We start from the raw sequence: 15617 nt of genomic DNA, 5'->3' as shown, positions 1-15617 counted from the left end.
ACATATGCTAAAGACAAATCAAGTGGAAAGAGAACATGTTCTTGTGCAGCAGTTCCACATTTGATATCAAATGATGTTCTTGACACAGACATCTGCATTTCTCTCAACAAATAAGCATAATTCACAGAAGCAGTAGGGGGACGTAATTATTCAGGACATCAACACAGTTCCTATTTAGCAATTCACATGAAATTTTGACCATATTTTAGAAATGTCAAAAAATCCCCACAAATGAAGAAATCATAATACAGTTCAATAAAACATTCATTTAATAAAGTGAAATAGTATGTCAAGAATGAATCATGTTAAGAAATATCAGTACACCAGGGAAAGGCAAGGCAAGGTAACAGCTAATTTTACTAAATACTTTCACTACTGTACCTCCTACCTGTGAAAAATAGAATCAGCTGTAATGTGTGTAACTATACTTCTAGATCTCAAAGTCAGGAAACAGGTTTTGGAAACTAAATACGACATATCTTAAAAACAGCGAGGTGGTAAATTAAATAAGGAAAGAGGCTAGACGAATGAAAGAATTACAAATTCGAACAAAAATGAACCTAGAAATGTGGGAGGTATTAAAAAAACAAATGAACTTTCTTAAGAGGAAGTGATAACAAATATAGACGACTATTAGCTCAATACGTAGAATTACAATCAAAGAAAAAAAAAAAACGTTGATGAAAAAATAAAACCTGAAATGAATCAATTTGATAAAGTATTTAAAAAAGATCAGTTGCATGCTGGTGTTGATACCAACTTTACTGGAAATCCACAGAGTATTATAAGACGCCTAAAGAAATTTTAAGGAAATCAGGCAATTAAAGGGATAAAGGATGAAAAAGTTAAAAGAGATTTAATTCGCAGGAAATGTCAAAACGCTGCATCCAAAAAATAGAAATAAAATTTTTTTTAGGATCTTGCAACTTTCAGAATTATTTTCGTCAACTATCGTTAGTGGATCCAGTTGATACGCAATAAGTTATTACCACAATTTTACAATTCAAAGATGGTTAAAGTCCCGGACCTGACGTGCTACCTGCAGAATTCTACAAAATATGTATAAAAGAGAGAGTAGATATATTAACAGATATGTACAACGAAGGGATACAAATAGGAACTTTTTCTGACTCCGTTAATATACAAGAGAGGCGACATATTAGAACTAGATAACTGGAGACAAATTAGTCTCATGAATATAAATTACAAAATCCTTGCTAAGGTTCTCCTGAATCGAATGAACTTCATTTTAAACAAAATTATAGAACTAGAACAGACTTTTGCAATTAAAGGTCGCTATATGTGGGATAATCTGAGTTCAGTTAGAGAATTAATTATAAAAAAAAAAAAAAAAATAGGATAAAAAATTCTTTATAATAGGGTTTGACCAAAGAAAAAAAAGCCTTTGACTTATTATGAAGAGGATATCTATGGAGAACAATGGAGCATTATGGCTTTCCAGAAAGATTTATTAACATAATTAAAACTCTGTATAAAAAATCTTGTGTCCGAATAAATGTAAATAGGCATTTAACAGATAATTTCAAGATAAATAAAGGTGTAATACAGGGATGTCCCCTATGTGCTGGGGTCTCTATGTTACAGCGATTAGCCCACTTTTAAACAAGATTGAAAGCGAACCAAAAATAAAGGGTGTAAAAACTGAAAATGGGAAAATCAACAAAATCACAACTTACAGTCTTTCAAGACACAACAGTCTTTGTAAAGAATCAAAATGAATTGGATAAAATAAATAAAGTATTCAAAGAATACGAAGAGATTTCCACCACCCCACCAATAAATATAGAAGTAAAACAAGACATTGGATTGCTTGGAATTTCGATTTAAAACAGTAAGTGTGTAGACACCAATTTTGGGAAAAAAGAATAGAAAATTAAAACAAAAATTTAAATATGGTAATTATCTAATTATAAAACCAGACTCCAAGTTAATAAAAGATATATTCTACCTAAACTTTTATTTTTAGCTACAATCTTTCCACCCAGTAAAAAATGCATTGCAAAACTAAATAAAATCTGTGTAAGATTTATTTGGGGAAATAACAGAGAAGTAACTACAAGATAGCTTTTGTGTAAACTAAAAGAACTAGGAGGTCTTAACGCAGTCGAGCGTGGCAATAAATGATTAATAACTTTCCATAAAAATGTAACACAGGCAATAAACAGGGATGCAGATTGGAAAGGGGGAAAATTAATTTAGGTTGAAAAAGAAGAGAAAAGGAAGACAAAAATATACCATTCTATAAATTAACATATGGAGATAAAATATATAAATATGTACCATTAAACTATTGACTGGGTAAATTCATCCAGCAAAACCCCAGTGTTCACTGACAATGTGAACACTGGGGTTATATAAACATAAATACCTTTAAACGGCAAAAAGTGAACAGTGTATTCAGAAAGTTATTGCACAATATATCTCCGAAAATGTTCGTGATGTGGCGTGGTTAATAAGCGTAGGCAGACTAGCAGTATGTTGTGTTGTGAAATGGAGCTGTTCTGTAACAACTAAAGAATGTCCTATTAACAATTGTACTGAGGACGAAACCATTGAACACCTCCTGATACACTGTCAACACTCAGAGGAGATATAGCAAAAAGTCGCAAAGATAGGATTGAATATTATATTAATATATAAACGAGAAAACTATATGGTATTGGATAAAAAAAAAAAAAGAATTGGACAAAAGATTAAAGGACTTCTTTTGGATGGTATTGTGAATTATAAAATACGGAAAACATGATGTATGATTATTATTAATCAGTGCCATATCCCCGCTGAGACCATTTTTTTAAACAGGTTGTGTGTGAATTAAAGAGGGAAAGGACCATAGATAGAAGAACTAGAAGGAAACATCCTTGGCATAGTATATATATATATATATATATATACAGTGAGGAAAATAAGTATTTGAACACCCTGCTATTTTGCAAGTTCTCCCACTTAGAAATCATGGAGGGGTCTGAGATTGTCATCGTAGGTGCATGTCCACTGTGAGAGATATAATCTAAAAATAAAAATCCAGAAATCACAATGTATGATTTTTAAACTATTTATTTGTATGATACAGCTGCAAATAAGTATTTAAACACCTTAGAAAGTCAATGTTAATATTTGGTACAGTAGCCTTTGTTTGCAATTACAGAGGTCAAACGTTTCCTGTAGTTTTTCACCAGGTTTGCACACACTGCAGGAGGGATTTTGGCCCACTCCTCCATACAGATCTTCTCTAGATCAGTCAGGTTTCTGGCCTGTCGCTGAGAAACACGGAGTTTGAGCTCCCTCCAAAGATTCTCTATTGGGTTTAGGTCTGGAGACTGGCTAGGCCACGCCAGAACCTTGATATACTTCTTACAGAGCCACTCCTTGGGTATCCTGGCTGTGTGCTTCGGGTCATTGTCATGTTGGAAGACCCAGCCTAAACCCATCTTCAATGATCTAACTGAGGGAAGGAGGTTGTTCCCCAAAATCTCGCAATGCATGGCCCCGGTCATCCTCTCCTTAATACAGTGCAGTCGCCCTGTCCCATGTGCAAAAAAACACCCCCAAAGCATGATGCTACCACCCCCATGCTTCACAGTAGGGATGGTGTTCTTGGAATGGTACTCATCATTCTTCTTCCTCCAAACACGTTTAGTGGAATTATGACCCAAAAGTTCTATTTTGGTCTCATCTGACCACATGACTTTCTCCCATGACTCCTCTGGATCATCCAAATGGTCATTGGCAAACTTAAGATGTGCCTGGACATGTGCTGGTTTAAGCAAAGGAACCTTCCGTGCCATGCATGATTTCAAACCATGACGTCTTAGTGTATTACCAACAGTAACCTTGGAAACGGTGGTCCCAGCTCTTTTCAGGTCATTGACCAGCTCCTCCCGTGTAGTTCTGGGCTGATTTCTCACCTTCTGTAGGATCATTGAGACCCCACGAGGTGAGATCTTGCATGGAGCCCCAGTCCGAGGGAGATTGACAGTCATGTTTAGCTTCTTCCATTTTCTAACGATTGCTCCAACAGTGGACCTTTTTTCACCAAGCTGCTTGGCAATTTCCCCGTAGCCCTTTCCAGCCTTGTGGAGGTGTACAATTTTGTCTCTAGTGTCTTTGGACAGCTCTTTGGTCTTGGCCATGTTAGTAGTTGGATTCTTACTGATTGTATGGGGTGGACAGGTGTCTTTATGCAGCTAACGACCTCAAACAGGTGCATCTAATTTAGGATAATAAATGTAGTGGAGGTGGACATTTTAAAGGCAGACTAACAGGTCTTTGAGGGTCAGAATTCTAGCTGATAGACAGGTGTTCAAATACTTATTTGCAGCTGTATCATTCAAATAAATAGTTTAAAAATCATACATTGTGATTTCTGGATTTTTTTTTTAGATTATGTCTCACACAGTGGACATGCACCTACGATGACAATTTCAGACCCCTCCATGATTTCTAAGTGGGAGAACTTGAAAAATAGCAGGGTGTTCAAATACATATTTTCCTCACTGTATATATATTTGCAAAACAGTTTTGCATGTGCTGGAAATGTTACCTCTTTTTATTGCTGCATATATATATATATATATATATATATATATATATATATATATATATGTGTGTGTATATATTGTATCTGATTTACTCAATAAAGCTATTGAAAGAGCTCCTCCAAGACCATTTTTAATTCATCGTACCTATTCTTCAATAATGGTGGAGCCTTCCGGGGTAAGCGTGCATGTAATGAATTTGTATAGCGATTTTTAACATCAAAGTAGTAGACTCAAAGTAGCTTTACAGAGATAACGCGGTAATAAAAGAATGTGGAATGGAACTCGTGGGGGGGGTCTTAAAACGTAACCCCCTTTGGATTCTGAAGACCACTGTACACCAAGGCAGGGCATCTAAGTGAGTTTTTTCTTGACCACAGTCACCGCTGGATTGCTCATTAGGGAAAACTTACAATTAAGATTTGAAAATCTGCGGATTTTGGACGCACCCCCGTAGCCCCTATAGTACCTTAGTGAATTCGTCTAGACATTGTCACCTTTAATACATTAGTGTTTTCAAAGATTTTATGGAATTTGTTAGTGAAAAGATAGTTTAAAATGTTATTTCTAACGTTCCTAAACATTCGGTCCCACTGCAGATTCCAGAGAATTTGAAGATAATCCGCAACTTGCTGTTAGCTAGGTTCCATATGGGATCCCATTAATTTTTTGAGCTGCGAGTTCCGAATCGTGGTTTATCGGGGATTGACTGTACTGCTTTTTCTGAACAAGTTTAATAATTTTTTTCTTGGCCTATTTCACTTTATTAAATATATCATGATTCCTTTACCGGTGCAGATTTGTTTTGTTGATACCAATGTCTGGCTTCATGTAAATTGCTGAATTAACTCTTTTTAATAAAAAAAATTGTTGACACAGCTTCTTGTTAATACGGCTATCCAGCCATTGATAGAATTATACAAAATGGGGGGGGGGGGGGGGACAAGATCTCTTGGTTGCAAAATGGATAATTGGAATATTTTAGAATTTGCTGATCTGTTGAGAATTCCACACAAAATGGTGCAAAAAACTAAAAACATCAATTCAGTGACACTTCTGTTGGTGGAGACACCTTGTTGAAAATTCAGGGCAGAAGAAAAATAAGCCATAGATGTCAGACATGATTCTTCACAAATATGATAAGCAGAAAAGCAGCCCAGCATGCACACTTTTTTTTACTTTCACCCACCTTGATGTTTTGTGTGTTCTGAGATGTGTTTCTGCTCACTACAGCAGTTCAAAGTGCTTAATTGTGGCACTTTTCCGAACGGCATCTGCATGATTGCATGCATTGTGCTGCTGCTTCATGATTGGCTGATTAGATAACAGCATAAATGTGCAGGTGTTCCTAGTAAAGTGAATTTTTGCTGTCCTGAAAAAAAAAGTATAATCTGGGTATTTGCTCCTGAGGTCAACAGCTTTAGCTTAGCAGAGACCTTAAGATGGCGATGATGGGGATTCCCTGAAGGAAAACAGGTCAAAAGGATGTCGACAAAGGCAATATACGGCATACTTAGTGGCACACAGTCATACCGATCACTTGATTTCCATCTTAGACACAAGCATATATGAATTCCAACATTCTGTAGCATTCTCTCTGTCTCGCTTTCCCATGAATCTCACACTGTGAACTTGCTGTATTTAAACAAATCTTGTTCATTCTCTATTTCTCTTTCTCTCTCTCTCTCTCTTTCTCTCCCTCTCCCTCTCCATGTCTCTCCACACACTCCCACTGACATCTCCGCTTTAACACAGTTTCTGGTTGCTAGGAGACGCAAAGCCACAGAAACAAGCAGGTCAACAGGGAAACAGAATTACTGAAATATATTTGTGCAGGAAGCGCTACGTGTGTGTGTGTGTGTGTGTGTGTGTGTGTGTGTGTGTGTGTGTGTTTCACCTTGGAGGTAACAAGGATAATGATAGTCTATGATAAAATCAAATCTATGCTTGTATACATGTTGAGGTGGGACACAATCAGAGCATTTGGGAGAATGCTCCATAAATCAAGAGATGTCGATATGCAAAAAAAAATTTAGGTGTGTGTGGTGAAGGATTATGTGGTTCGGTGTGCTCTCACCTTCGAGAGGTCAACCAGGGTATTTGCCTGGTCACTCAGTTTTCTTTGCTCCATTTTGACACTTCGAAGTCTGTAAACGCAGACACGGACACACACAATGTGTTATTGCAATATTTCATGGCAGTGTCCTGACCAACATCTCCAACATTCAAAATGTAAAGCATAAAACTATAAATAAGTTCATGGACTTCTACATATTTAAACTAAAAGCTGATGTATGAAAGTGTGCTTACTGACACTGTATACTGAGTTCAATGCAGTGCCCTTAAACTACATGGTCAAACGTTTGTGGAAAAACGAACATAAGGTTTGTATGTACTTTTTGAACATTCCATTCCATGTTTATTCTACATTTGCTTTTATAATAAACTCCACTCTTCTAGGAAGATGTTTCACTAGATTTTGTAGTGTCCTTGGCTAGATTTCAGCCACAAGGGTATTAGTAAAGTCAGGTACTGATGTTGGGTAAGGATGCCTGGGGTGCAGCTGATGTTCCAATTCATCCCAAAGATGTTCAATAGGGTTTATGTCAGAGCTCTATAGCAGGAGATCTTCCACTCCGAACCATGTACACAATATCTTCATGGAGCTCACTTTGTGCACAGAGGCTTGAACAGGTTTGGGTCTCCAAGTTCAAATGAAGGGAAGATTAAATGCTGCATCAAAAGACATCTTGTATAATTATGTGCCCCAACTTTGGGGTAACAGTTTGCAGAAGAACTACATATATTGTGTTCTAATTAATACTCATTTTTTCTATATTGTCTTGTATAGTCTAAGCTAAATGTTATGTAAACACACTTGGCCAAAAAACCTGATTCTGTTTCTGATATTGATTGAATAGTCAAATACCAAAATTTAGAAAAGGTAACGTTTTCCACAATATTACAATCTACAATAAAGCTGCAGCACAATGGACTGCAAGTCGGAATGGGGTGAATCCTTTAGACAGCAATTTATTTGAATACTTCTACGATGTAAAATAGGTCTATCATGTTGAATATTTCTATCATGCTACTTCTAAAACGATTCTCTTTTAATAATAATAATAATAAAAAAAACATTTGCTCATGAAAAGCATATTTAATTTGTTTGTTCAAAAATGGTAGAAAACTAACTTTTATTTGGAGCACAGTAAGGCAAAGTACAAATCGGACAAAGCATCTTTTATAAATATCTCAGACTTATCCTTAACAGGTTCCATGTAAATCGTTTATGTATTTTCTCTATATATTGCAGTTCATAAATGCACACATTGTTATCTTGTTTTTCCATTCCAAGGTTTCAATTGTAGTTGTGATGGGAAACCTAGCAACCCTGCTTTCTAGCTTTGACGAGCTTTTCTTTAGAGCTCAACAACAAAGTAAAAATCTCAAGCTTTCTTAAAAAAAGAAACGAAAAAAGAACAAACACAAATCAATCCCTGAACATGCCTCCGGCTGTGCCCATCTGTATTTGTATTCATTTAAAACGCATTGTCTGTTCCATCTGAATAAAGCGTTCATATACAGTTCAAACTGTACTGTATACATAGCGAGTCACACATAGGCCTGGCAAGCAGGACACAAACAATGATTTCCCTTAGGTAAGAATCTATCAGTGTGAGCACTGATAGACTGTACAGACTGTAATCTGTAGAAAGTGTAGGCATATGTCTAAGAAATAGGAATTGGTTTTCCAATAACCCACTGTCAAATAGATTTACAGAAAAACAGAAAAGCCATTTGAACATTTGTACAACATTATGCCTGCTACCTCACAGAGGTCAGTGGACTGGAATGTGAAGGAGTGTGGTCAACTGCATAAAATGTGTAGATAAGGTATAAATCCAGCAACTGGGGATCAACCAATTTTCTGGAGTTATACGTTTACATTTACGACATTTGGCAGGCTCATATCACCAACAAATGACTTCATATATATACAACTGAGCAGTAAAGTTTTAAGGGCCTTGTTTAAGAGCCCAGCGGTGGCAGCTTGGTAGTGCTGGGATTTGAAATCGAATTCAAATCAAGTTACCAGCTCACTTTGAAATCTAGTTAACAAGGTAGCAGGTTAAAAAAAATCTAGAATGTTATCAAGATGAAGCAATTTTAATAAAAAGTAATCAACCTTGCCAGATACCTTGCTAGCAAGAGCTTTGCATTCATGATTTATAAGAGGCCACTCAAGTGAATAAGGTGAAATGTATACAAACAGTCATGGCAGAGCTTGATGAAGGCACTTTGTATAATCCTGGGGACCTTACAGCTAATGGGACCCCTTTGATCCAGATGATCAGTGTACCTAATTAGAGTGATCAGGAGTGTTGGCATTTGGGATAAGGGGGCTGACCTTTTCAGCTATGTAGATCTTCAGGCACAGGGATCACTCCTGCTGTTAGGTCAGGCAGGCTAACTGCTGCTAAAGCACTCTGAACGCAACTCGCATACTTTTGTGCCAGAGTGAAAATGCCAAACTATAGCATAAATAACACGTACACAAAGGAGATCGATTGTGCTGCCCCGTTTGCTTAATTTGAAATTATGTTATGTTCTAGTTATTGTTTGGACACGTGCGAATGTCTGATAGAATCAATACTGTGATGTTAATGATGATAAGTGTGATGCTTGGAAAAAGGAGTCCAGCGCTGAGCGTGTAAGCGTGTATGTTTTGTTTTGTTTTTCTCACTGGTGGATGGCTTGCAGGAATTTCCTCTGGTGCTTGCGCACGCGTGAGTGGTCGATCTTCTTCATCAGCTTGGTGTGTTTGTAGATCAGCCATGTTTCCCGGAGAACGTTGGCTGCTGCATTCTTTATCTGTAAGCACACAATGCCATAACAACGCCTTTAGCAACAGCTCGCACCCGAGACGAAGATCTCGAGAGAGAAGACCGTGTAAGCACACTCGTGAAGCATGTACACAGGCAAACAGCGAAACCATTCTCGCCTTGGCAGATCTTGATAGCGCTGCTTCTTTTTTTCCATTTAAGATCTGCTGAGCAGGACAATATTATCAGATGGAAGTGTCTGTTATAGCTGTAATATCCATTATGACGAATGAAATATGATAATAATCAGAATCCATTTGCGTTTTTTTTTAAGGACCCATTTGTGATTCCAGTTCAAATCGACTTTTTCTTCTGTACACTAGGTTAATGCCACTGACATATCTCACTGCCACTGATTAATTAACTAAATAGAAAAACGGTTCAAGGGAAAAAAAAAAAATTGATTGCGAAGACTTTAAAAGCACGGTGCAGGGAAGACAGAAGCTTCCCATATTTATTAACATCCTGAATTGGCAGTGTTCCTCTGGCTGCCGCATGGCACATGGCTTTTTTTTTACTTAGCTTCAGATTTAGCATGACAGTATTTTGATTTAATAGCAGAGGTCAGGGTTTTTAATAATACAAGCGTTAGCCTTCAGCCTTTACCTCACACTATTAATCGGATAGAGAGAGAAAGACATTTAGAAGCGACCAGGTCCGGTGTTGATTGTTACAGCGTAATACACACTGTGACACACTGAAATTAAATCTGATTGGTCAGAAGTGGCGAATTATATTTATATTACAGGTCAGCTCGGATAGAAGTTCAGGCATGAAGCATTGATTTATATTAATGTGCTGGCTCTAATAGGTTATTGTTTCTATAGTAACAGGTACATACACACATAATCCAAGTGACATTTATATAACATTTTATAGAAGGAGCCTGAAGTGCTTTGTAACAGTCAGTGTGCTTTGCAAAGTTTCTTTAGTTCTTTAGATTCTGCGTTTTTTTTTTTTTTTGGTCCAAAAAAAGGAGATAAGTAAGTCATCTTGTAGACATTACATAACATTTCTACAGCATTCCACTAATTCTATACTATATAAAAAGCATGAGATGCTGTTCAGTGATAAGATAAAAGCTGCAATCATAAAACTGTGATAAGATATTTTGTGTTGGTAATCTATAGTTAGGTTTGCATTACAAGTTAGGAGTGCATTAAAATGGTAATGTAATGCCAGCCTAGCTGCTTATAAAATGGTATTTTTCCAGCAGTGATAAGGTAAAGCTCTTATTTCAAAACTCACTGTACAATTAAAAAAATGTGGATTTTCGATATAATGTTCATAAGGTCTAGAATTGTGCTGCTCTGAAGTCATGTATTAAGATTCATTTCTTTTCAAATTGTTTTACTAAATTGTTATTAGAGATAGAGAGAGGGAGAAGAAGAGAAAGTGTGTGTGTGTGTGTGTGTGTGTGTGTGTGTGTGTGTGTGTGTGTGTGTGTGTGTGTGTATCTTGTATATGTGTGGTGTCTAATTACAATGAAGCTGTTGATGTTAACTCCTTGTACCCATTTTTTTTTAGATTTCTCATTTTCTTTTCCAGTCATTAAATTTATCTTGGCCCATTTATGAAGATCACCATATTCAATGTAAAATCAACAAATAATCCTATTAGCTTAGTAAGGCCATTGGGAAATATTTTCAAATACTGTCTCACTCTTTTCAGAATTGTATTTGTTTGTAGCTTTGGTCACAGCTGTTTATTATGGCGGCACATTCATTAGGAAAAGTCTTTAAACGGACTGCAAACTACCCACCTTTCAGCCAATTAGAATCAAATATTCAGACATACTAGTGTGTTCATTTATAATTACATCCGTATTGATAATCAACACATTATTACTTTTGCTCATGTAACATTGCTTAAATATTGTAACAAGTTATGTGATGTCATTGTCTGCACATGAATATCATAAAAAAAAAATTACACCTAGAGAGGGAAGCTAGCTGATTGCATCTATCTCAATTTAATTTTAATTCATTTTTATTTGTATTGCGCTTTTAACAATGGACATTGTCTCAAAGCAGCTTTACACAGATAATGCAGTAGTAAAGAATGTACAGTATATGTCTCTCTGTTGTGTGTTACTGAGCCCTTCAAGCCAGAATCATGATCTGTTCTTTAGCTACTGATAAAGAAATCAATCAACTTACTATCTGATAAGCAGCTGTGAAGAAAACAGGAGCATGCTCACCTATAGGCTAAGGTTTTTCTTTTGTTTTTGGATAGAATTATGTTATATGCACCAACATTCCTTTAATGGATTCCTGGATTCACCTTCATTCATCACAGAATGGGCTGAATCAAATTTCCAAATGTAATATGCATTGCAATACATTTCATAGAATTTTGTATGTGTGTGCGTGTTTGAGAGCTAGCTTCGCTAACTGATTTAAAATGTACTTTATGTTAATCAGTGAAAAAAAGGTGGAAGAAGCACTCACCCATTTTTGTTCTAAGGCTGTGTTACCTATGTACAGGAACATGTTTCGTATTGCCTTATTTGTCATTCCCGGTTTCTGCTATATTACTTAATTACAGTAACATGCTTTGTGTTGTCATTGCCATCCCCCAAACACTGACAAATATCATGTGAAAAAGGGTATGCTGTCATCATGTGAAGGATAATCTACGACTAGATGTACAGTACACCATTTAAATGCAGGACGTGAAGATGAATAATGGCAGAGTACATTAAAATGGTGTAACACACCTAGCTGTGAATTATACCACTTAACCATGGTCATTTGCCAGAATGGACGAGTTGTTGTTGATGATGGCAGTGCAAAACTGACTGAATAAACAACAACAAAAAAACTGTTCAGAGAGATAAAGTAGTGCAATAAGATGACCTTATTTTTAATTCATAAAAAAAAACTATGAGAGAGGGAGAGAGATTGTGTGAAACATCTACACTAATAATGAAGCTGATGCTTTTCATTATGTTTTGCATTTTAATGTTTTCTCCTCTGGTTTGTCCAATTCAATTAAATCCGATTCGATTCATTTCAATTCAGTGTAATTTGCATAGTGCTTTTAACAATGGACATGGTCCTAAGCAGCTTTACAGAAATAAATACTGTAGATTTGTGAATATTTATGACGTTTTACACTTATGAGTCTCTAAGTTCATCCAGGCTCTTCTCCCTTAGTTTATCCCTAATGAGTGAGTGACAATTGCAAGAAAAACTCCCTCAGATGGTATAAGATTTAAAAGAGAATGAATCCTTATCTAGTCTCATGCCATTGTAGCAGTATGTTCGAATTACAACTCAATCTTGTCCCTCGGCCCATTTATCACAATCACCGTATAAATGAAATGACATGCCAAATCCATCCAAGGTCATTAGGTAAGGTCATTAGGAAATGTTTACAGCAGCTGTCTCAATCCGCATGCAACTGTAAATGCACGTTACTATGGTTACCGGTATTTAGTAAGGCAGCACATTCATTTAGAACTTACAAGCAAATATGTTGCTGTGCTCAATGTCAGCACGGCAGAGGTTTTGCTTTAAAACACTATCTACATTAGATACAAATAAGAAAAGATAAAGTTTGACTGCCATTTCAGACACAATATGGCCAAATATTTGATGTATTTTCACTCAGTGAATATAATTCCATAAAGATCTACAGCAGGTAATACACTTAGATGTATTCTCACAAAAAAGAAAGTATAGTTCCTGCCAAAAATATTCAGATTTAGACACAAAATATCCTGCTGTCTGGACCCCGGACCATTTTTTTTAAATACATTTTAGCATTTTATAGCCTTTAATTTGGTCACAGCCCAAAACAAAATTGCATTGAAAGATTTTATTCCAATTTCTCTGAAAGTGAAACTGTCAATGCATCATTTATCTAAAAACTGCTATTTATTTATTTCAATCACATTTATTGTAATGTGTAATGAATTTAAACATATAGGATAAATAATGGATATGACCAATATATATAAGTTAATATACAGAATAATGTGCTAAAGTTTTAACATCTTTTTTTTTTAATGAGCAAATAACATTCATGAATTAGTTATTATATATGCATATGCAAATTGGTAGTCTCAAATTATTCTTTAATTGTCATGATTTAATATATTTATTATTATCAATAGTACAAGATTCTAGGCAAAAAATTAATAAATAAATAATATTAATTAATTATATATATATATATATATATATATATTTATATTGCCTGGCTGTCAGTCAGATCTCATAATGATAATTACATTTCATAAAGCCAACAGTTTCCCAAAAACACATTTTTCATTATGCCGTATTTAGATAGAGGGTAATGCTCCTGTCAGTGCTGAATAAGATGTATACTTTGAAACAAAGTACTGTGAGAAGTGATGTTTTTTTCCACTTTGCTTCTATTTATAAAGGATGCAAGACAAATCAGTTGTTTTATCACAAAGCTCCTCTGCAAAAAAAAAAAAAAAAAAAAAAAAAAAAAAAAAAAAAAGGCTCCCAGCAGGGGTTCCTTCATTCTTCTAAGAGGAAATGATGATGACTGTGAATGGAAAACATATCATTTGCGTAGCACTAGGGGGTGAGAGATATGACGATTTTAAATCATGAATGATTAAAACGTTCCTACAATCTGTTTTTACAGGCGACTTCACGTGTTCTGTGATACTAAATACATTCTGTAGGTTAGGCTAAAAGATTGCATACCCATGTTGTTCCAGCTTGAATTCTCCCTGAAAGACACACTATTAAAACAATAATAGTTAAAACTAGGCAGCTTTTCAGCTTCCATGTTATGTCTGGCAACATAACAGCATGGCTGACAACATGAAGAAGTTGGTACCTACAAAAGGAATTGCTGGACTGCTGGAACTTCTGGATTTTACATGACAGATGCACCGCTAAAAGAATGCTTGTTTGTGAAATATGCAAAGCACATCAAGGAAACCTCAAGCTAAACAACTAAGAAAGCAGATAGTGTGGTGAAAAGCCAGATAACACAGAGAGAGTAAAAGCACTGTGGCCAAAAACCAGAAAGGCACTAATTATGGGCAAAACTCTGGAAAGGCATTCAACCATGTCAAAGGATATAATTCCTGACAGAAAGAAAATTAACATTACAGTTTGATAGTTGCACCCATAAAAACATGCATTATATAGACAAAGGTTTGTGGATTTGTATGTGCTTTTTAAACATCAATGTTCAATAGGATATATATATATACTAAAGCATTTGCATATCTGAAGTGTCTATATATATATATATATAGACACTTCAGATATGCAAATGCTTTAGTGATTGTGCCAAAGGGTCCAAAAACTGAAGTTTCAGAATTATATTTTAACTAGTCCCTGTGGGTGAGAAAAGCTCAGTTCTATTGGCATATCTTCATAGAGTAGTCCTGACAGCTTGCTCAAGTTACACTAAGAGGCACGAACAGGGCTGGGAGACCACAAAGCTACTTAGCTGGAGAAAAAAGACTTTGAAATGAGTGCTTTAGAATTTGAGTACATTCTATCCTTCATCCTGTCAGTGGGCAGAGTCGTGTAGAATCTAAGAAACAAGGTGGGAATAAAATACCCTAGATGTGACGCCAGTCCATCTCAGGACACCACAGACGCTTAGAATGCAGTCACACTAGAATTTCAGCAGGAAAAATTTATTTGGGGACCTGCAGTGAATATGGGCAGCAATCAGATATACCATCACTTGCTGATTTTAAAATATATGACCTGTTTGTGTGTGAAGCAACACCACAAACCAGGCATGTATTTGTATGTGGATTTTATATATATTTTTTTTATAAAACAAAATGATGAGACAGTGCTATAACCAGTGATTGCTCTATCTTATATTTTCTGAAGAGTTTCAATTCAACCTTATTTGTATAGTGCTTTTAACAATGGACATTGTCCCAAAGCAGCAGGTCATGATGCTATGTATAAATCTTCTAGCGATCACACACCAAACTTAGTTCGCAGTGAAATGTGAAATTTCTTGTGCTTCAGAACTTGGAAAGAAAATAAAACAAAACTTATACACACATTTACATTTAATTAGAGTAGTGTCCGTTAATACATCTGCTGTTTTGGGGAAGGGGAAGGAAAACTAAAAACCCAGAGTAAACCCACATAGACATAGAATGAAAATTCCTGTTTAAGAGAAGACCATTGAGCTTTGGTGCAAGAAACAT

At 35.8% G+C, this 15617-nt stretch overlaps 1 protein-coding gene across 2 annotated transcripts in view; it reads right to left on the bottom strand.

Annotated features, from left to right (window-relative positions):
• Positions 1 to 15617, bottom strand: part of kcnn3 (potassium intermediate/small conductance calcium-activated channel, subfamily N, member 3) — a 97230-nt gene that overhangs the window by 3270 nt on the left and 78343 nt on the right. For both annotated transcript variants that reach the window (XM_083536749.1, XM_083536750.1), the window contains exons 8-9: positions 9307 to 9434; positions 6637 to 6706 (exon numbers count right to left, since the gene is read on the bottom strand). In XM_083536749.1, the coding sequence (XP_083392875.1) occupies positions 6637 to 6706; positions 9307 to 9434 (198 nt within the window). The remainder of the gene's footprint in view (positions 1 to 6636; positions 6707 to 9306; positions 9435 to 15617) is intronic.

This window comes from Silurus aristotelis (genome assembly GCF_946808225.1).
Source record: "Silurus aristotelis genome assembly, chromosome: 1".
In the NCBI taxonomy this organism is placed as follows: Eukaryota; Metazoa; Chordata; class Actinopteri; order Siluriformes; family Siluridae; genus Silurus; species Silurus aristotelis.
Note: the sequence above shows the minus strand (reverse complement) of the source record. Positions and strands in the feature narration are given on the sequence as shown.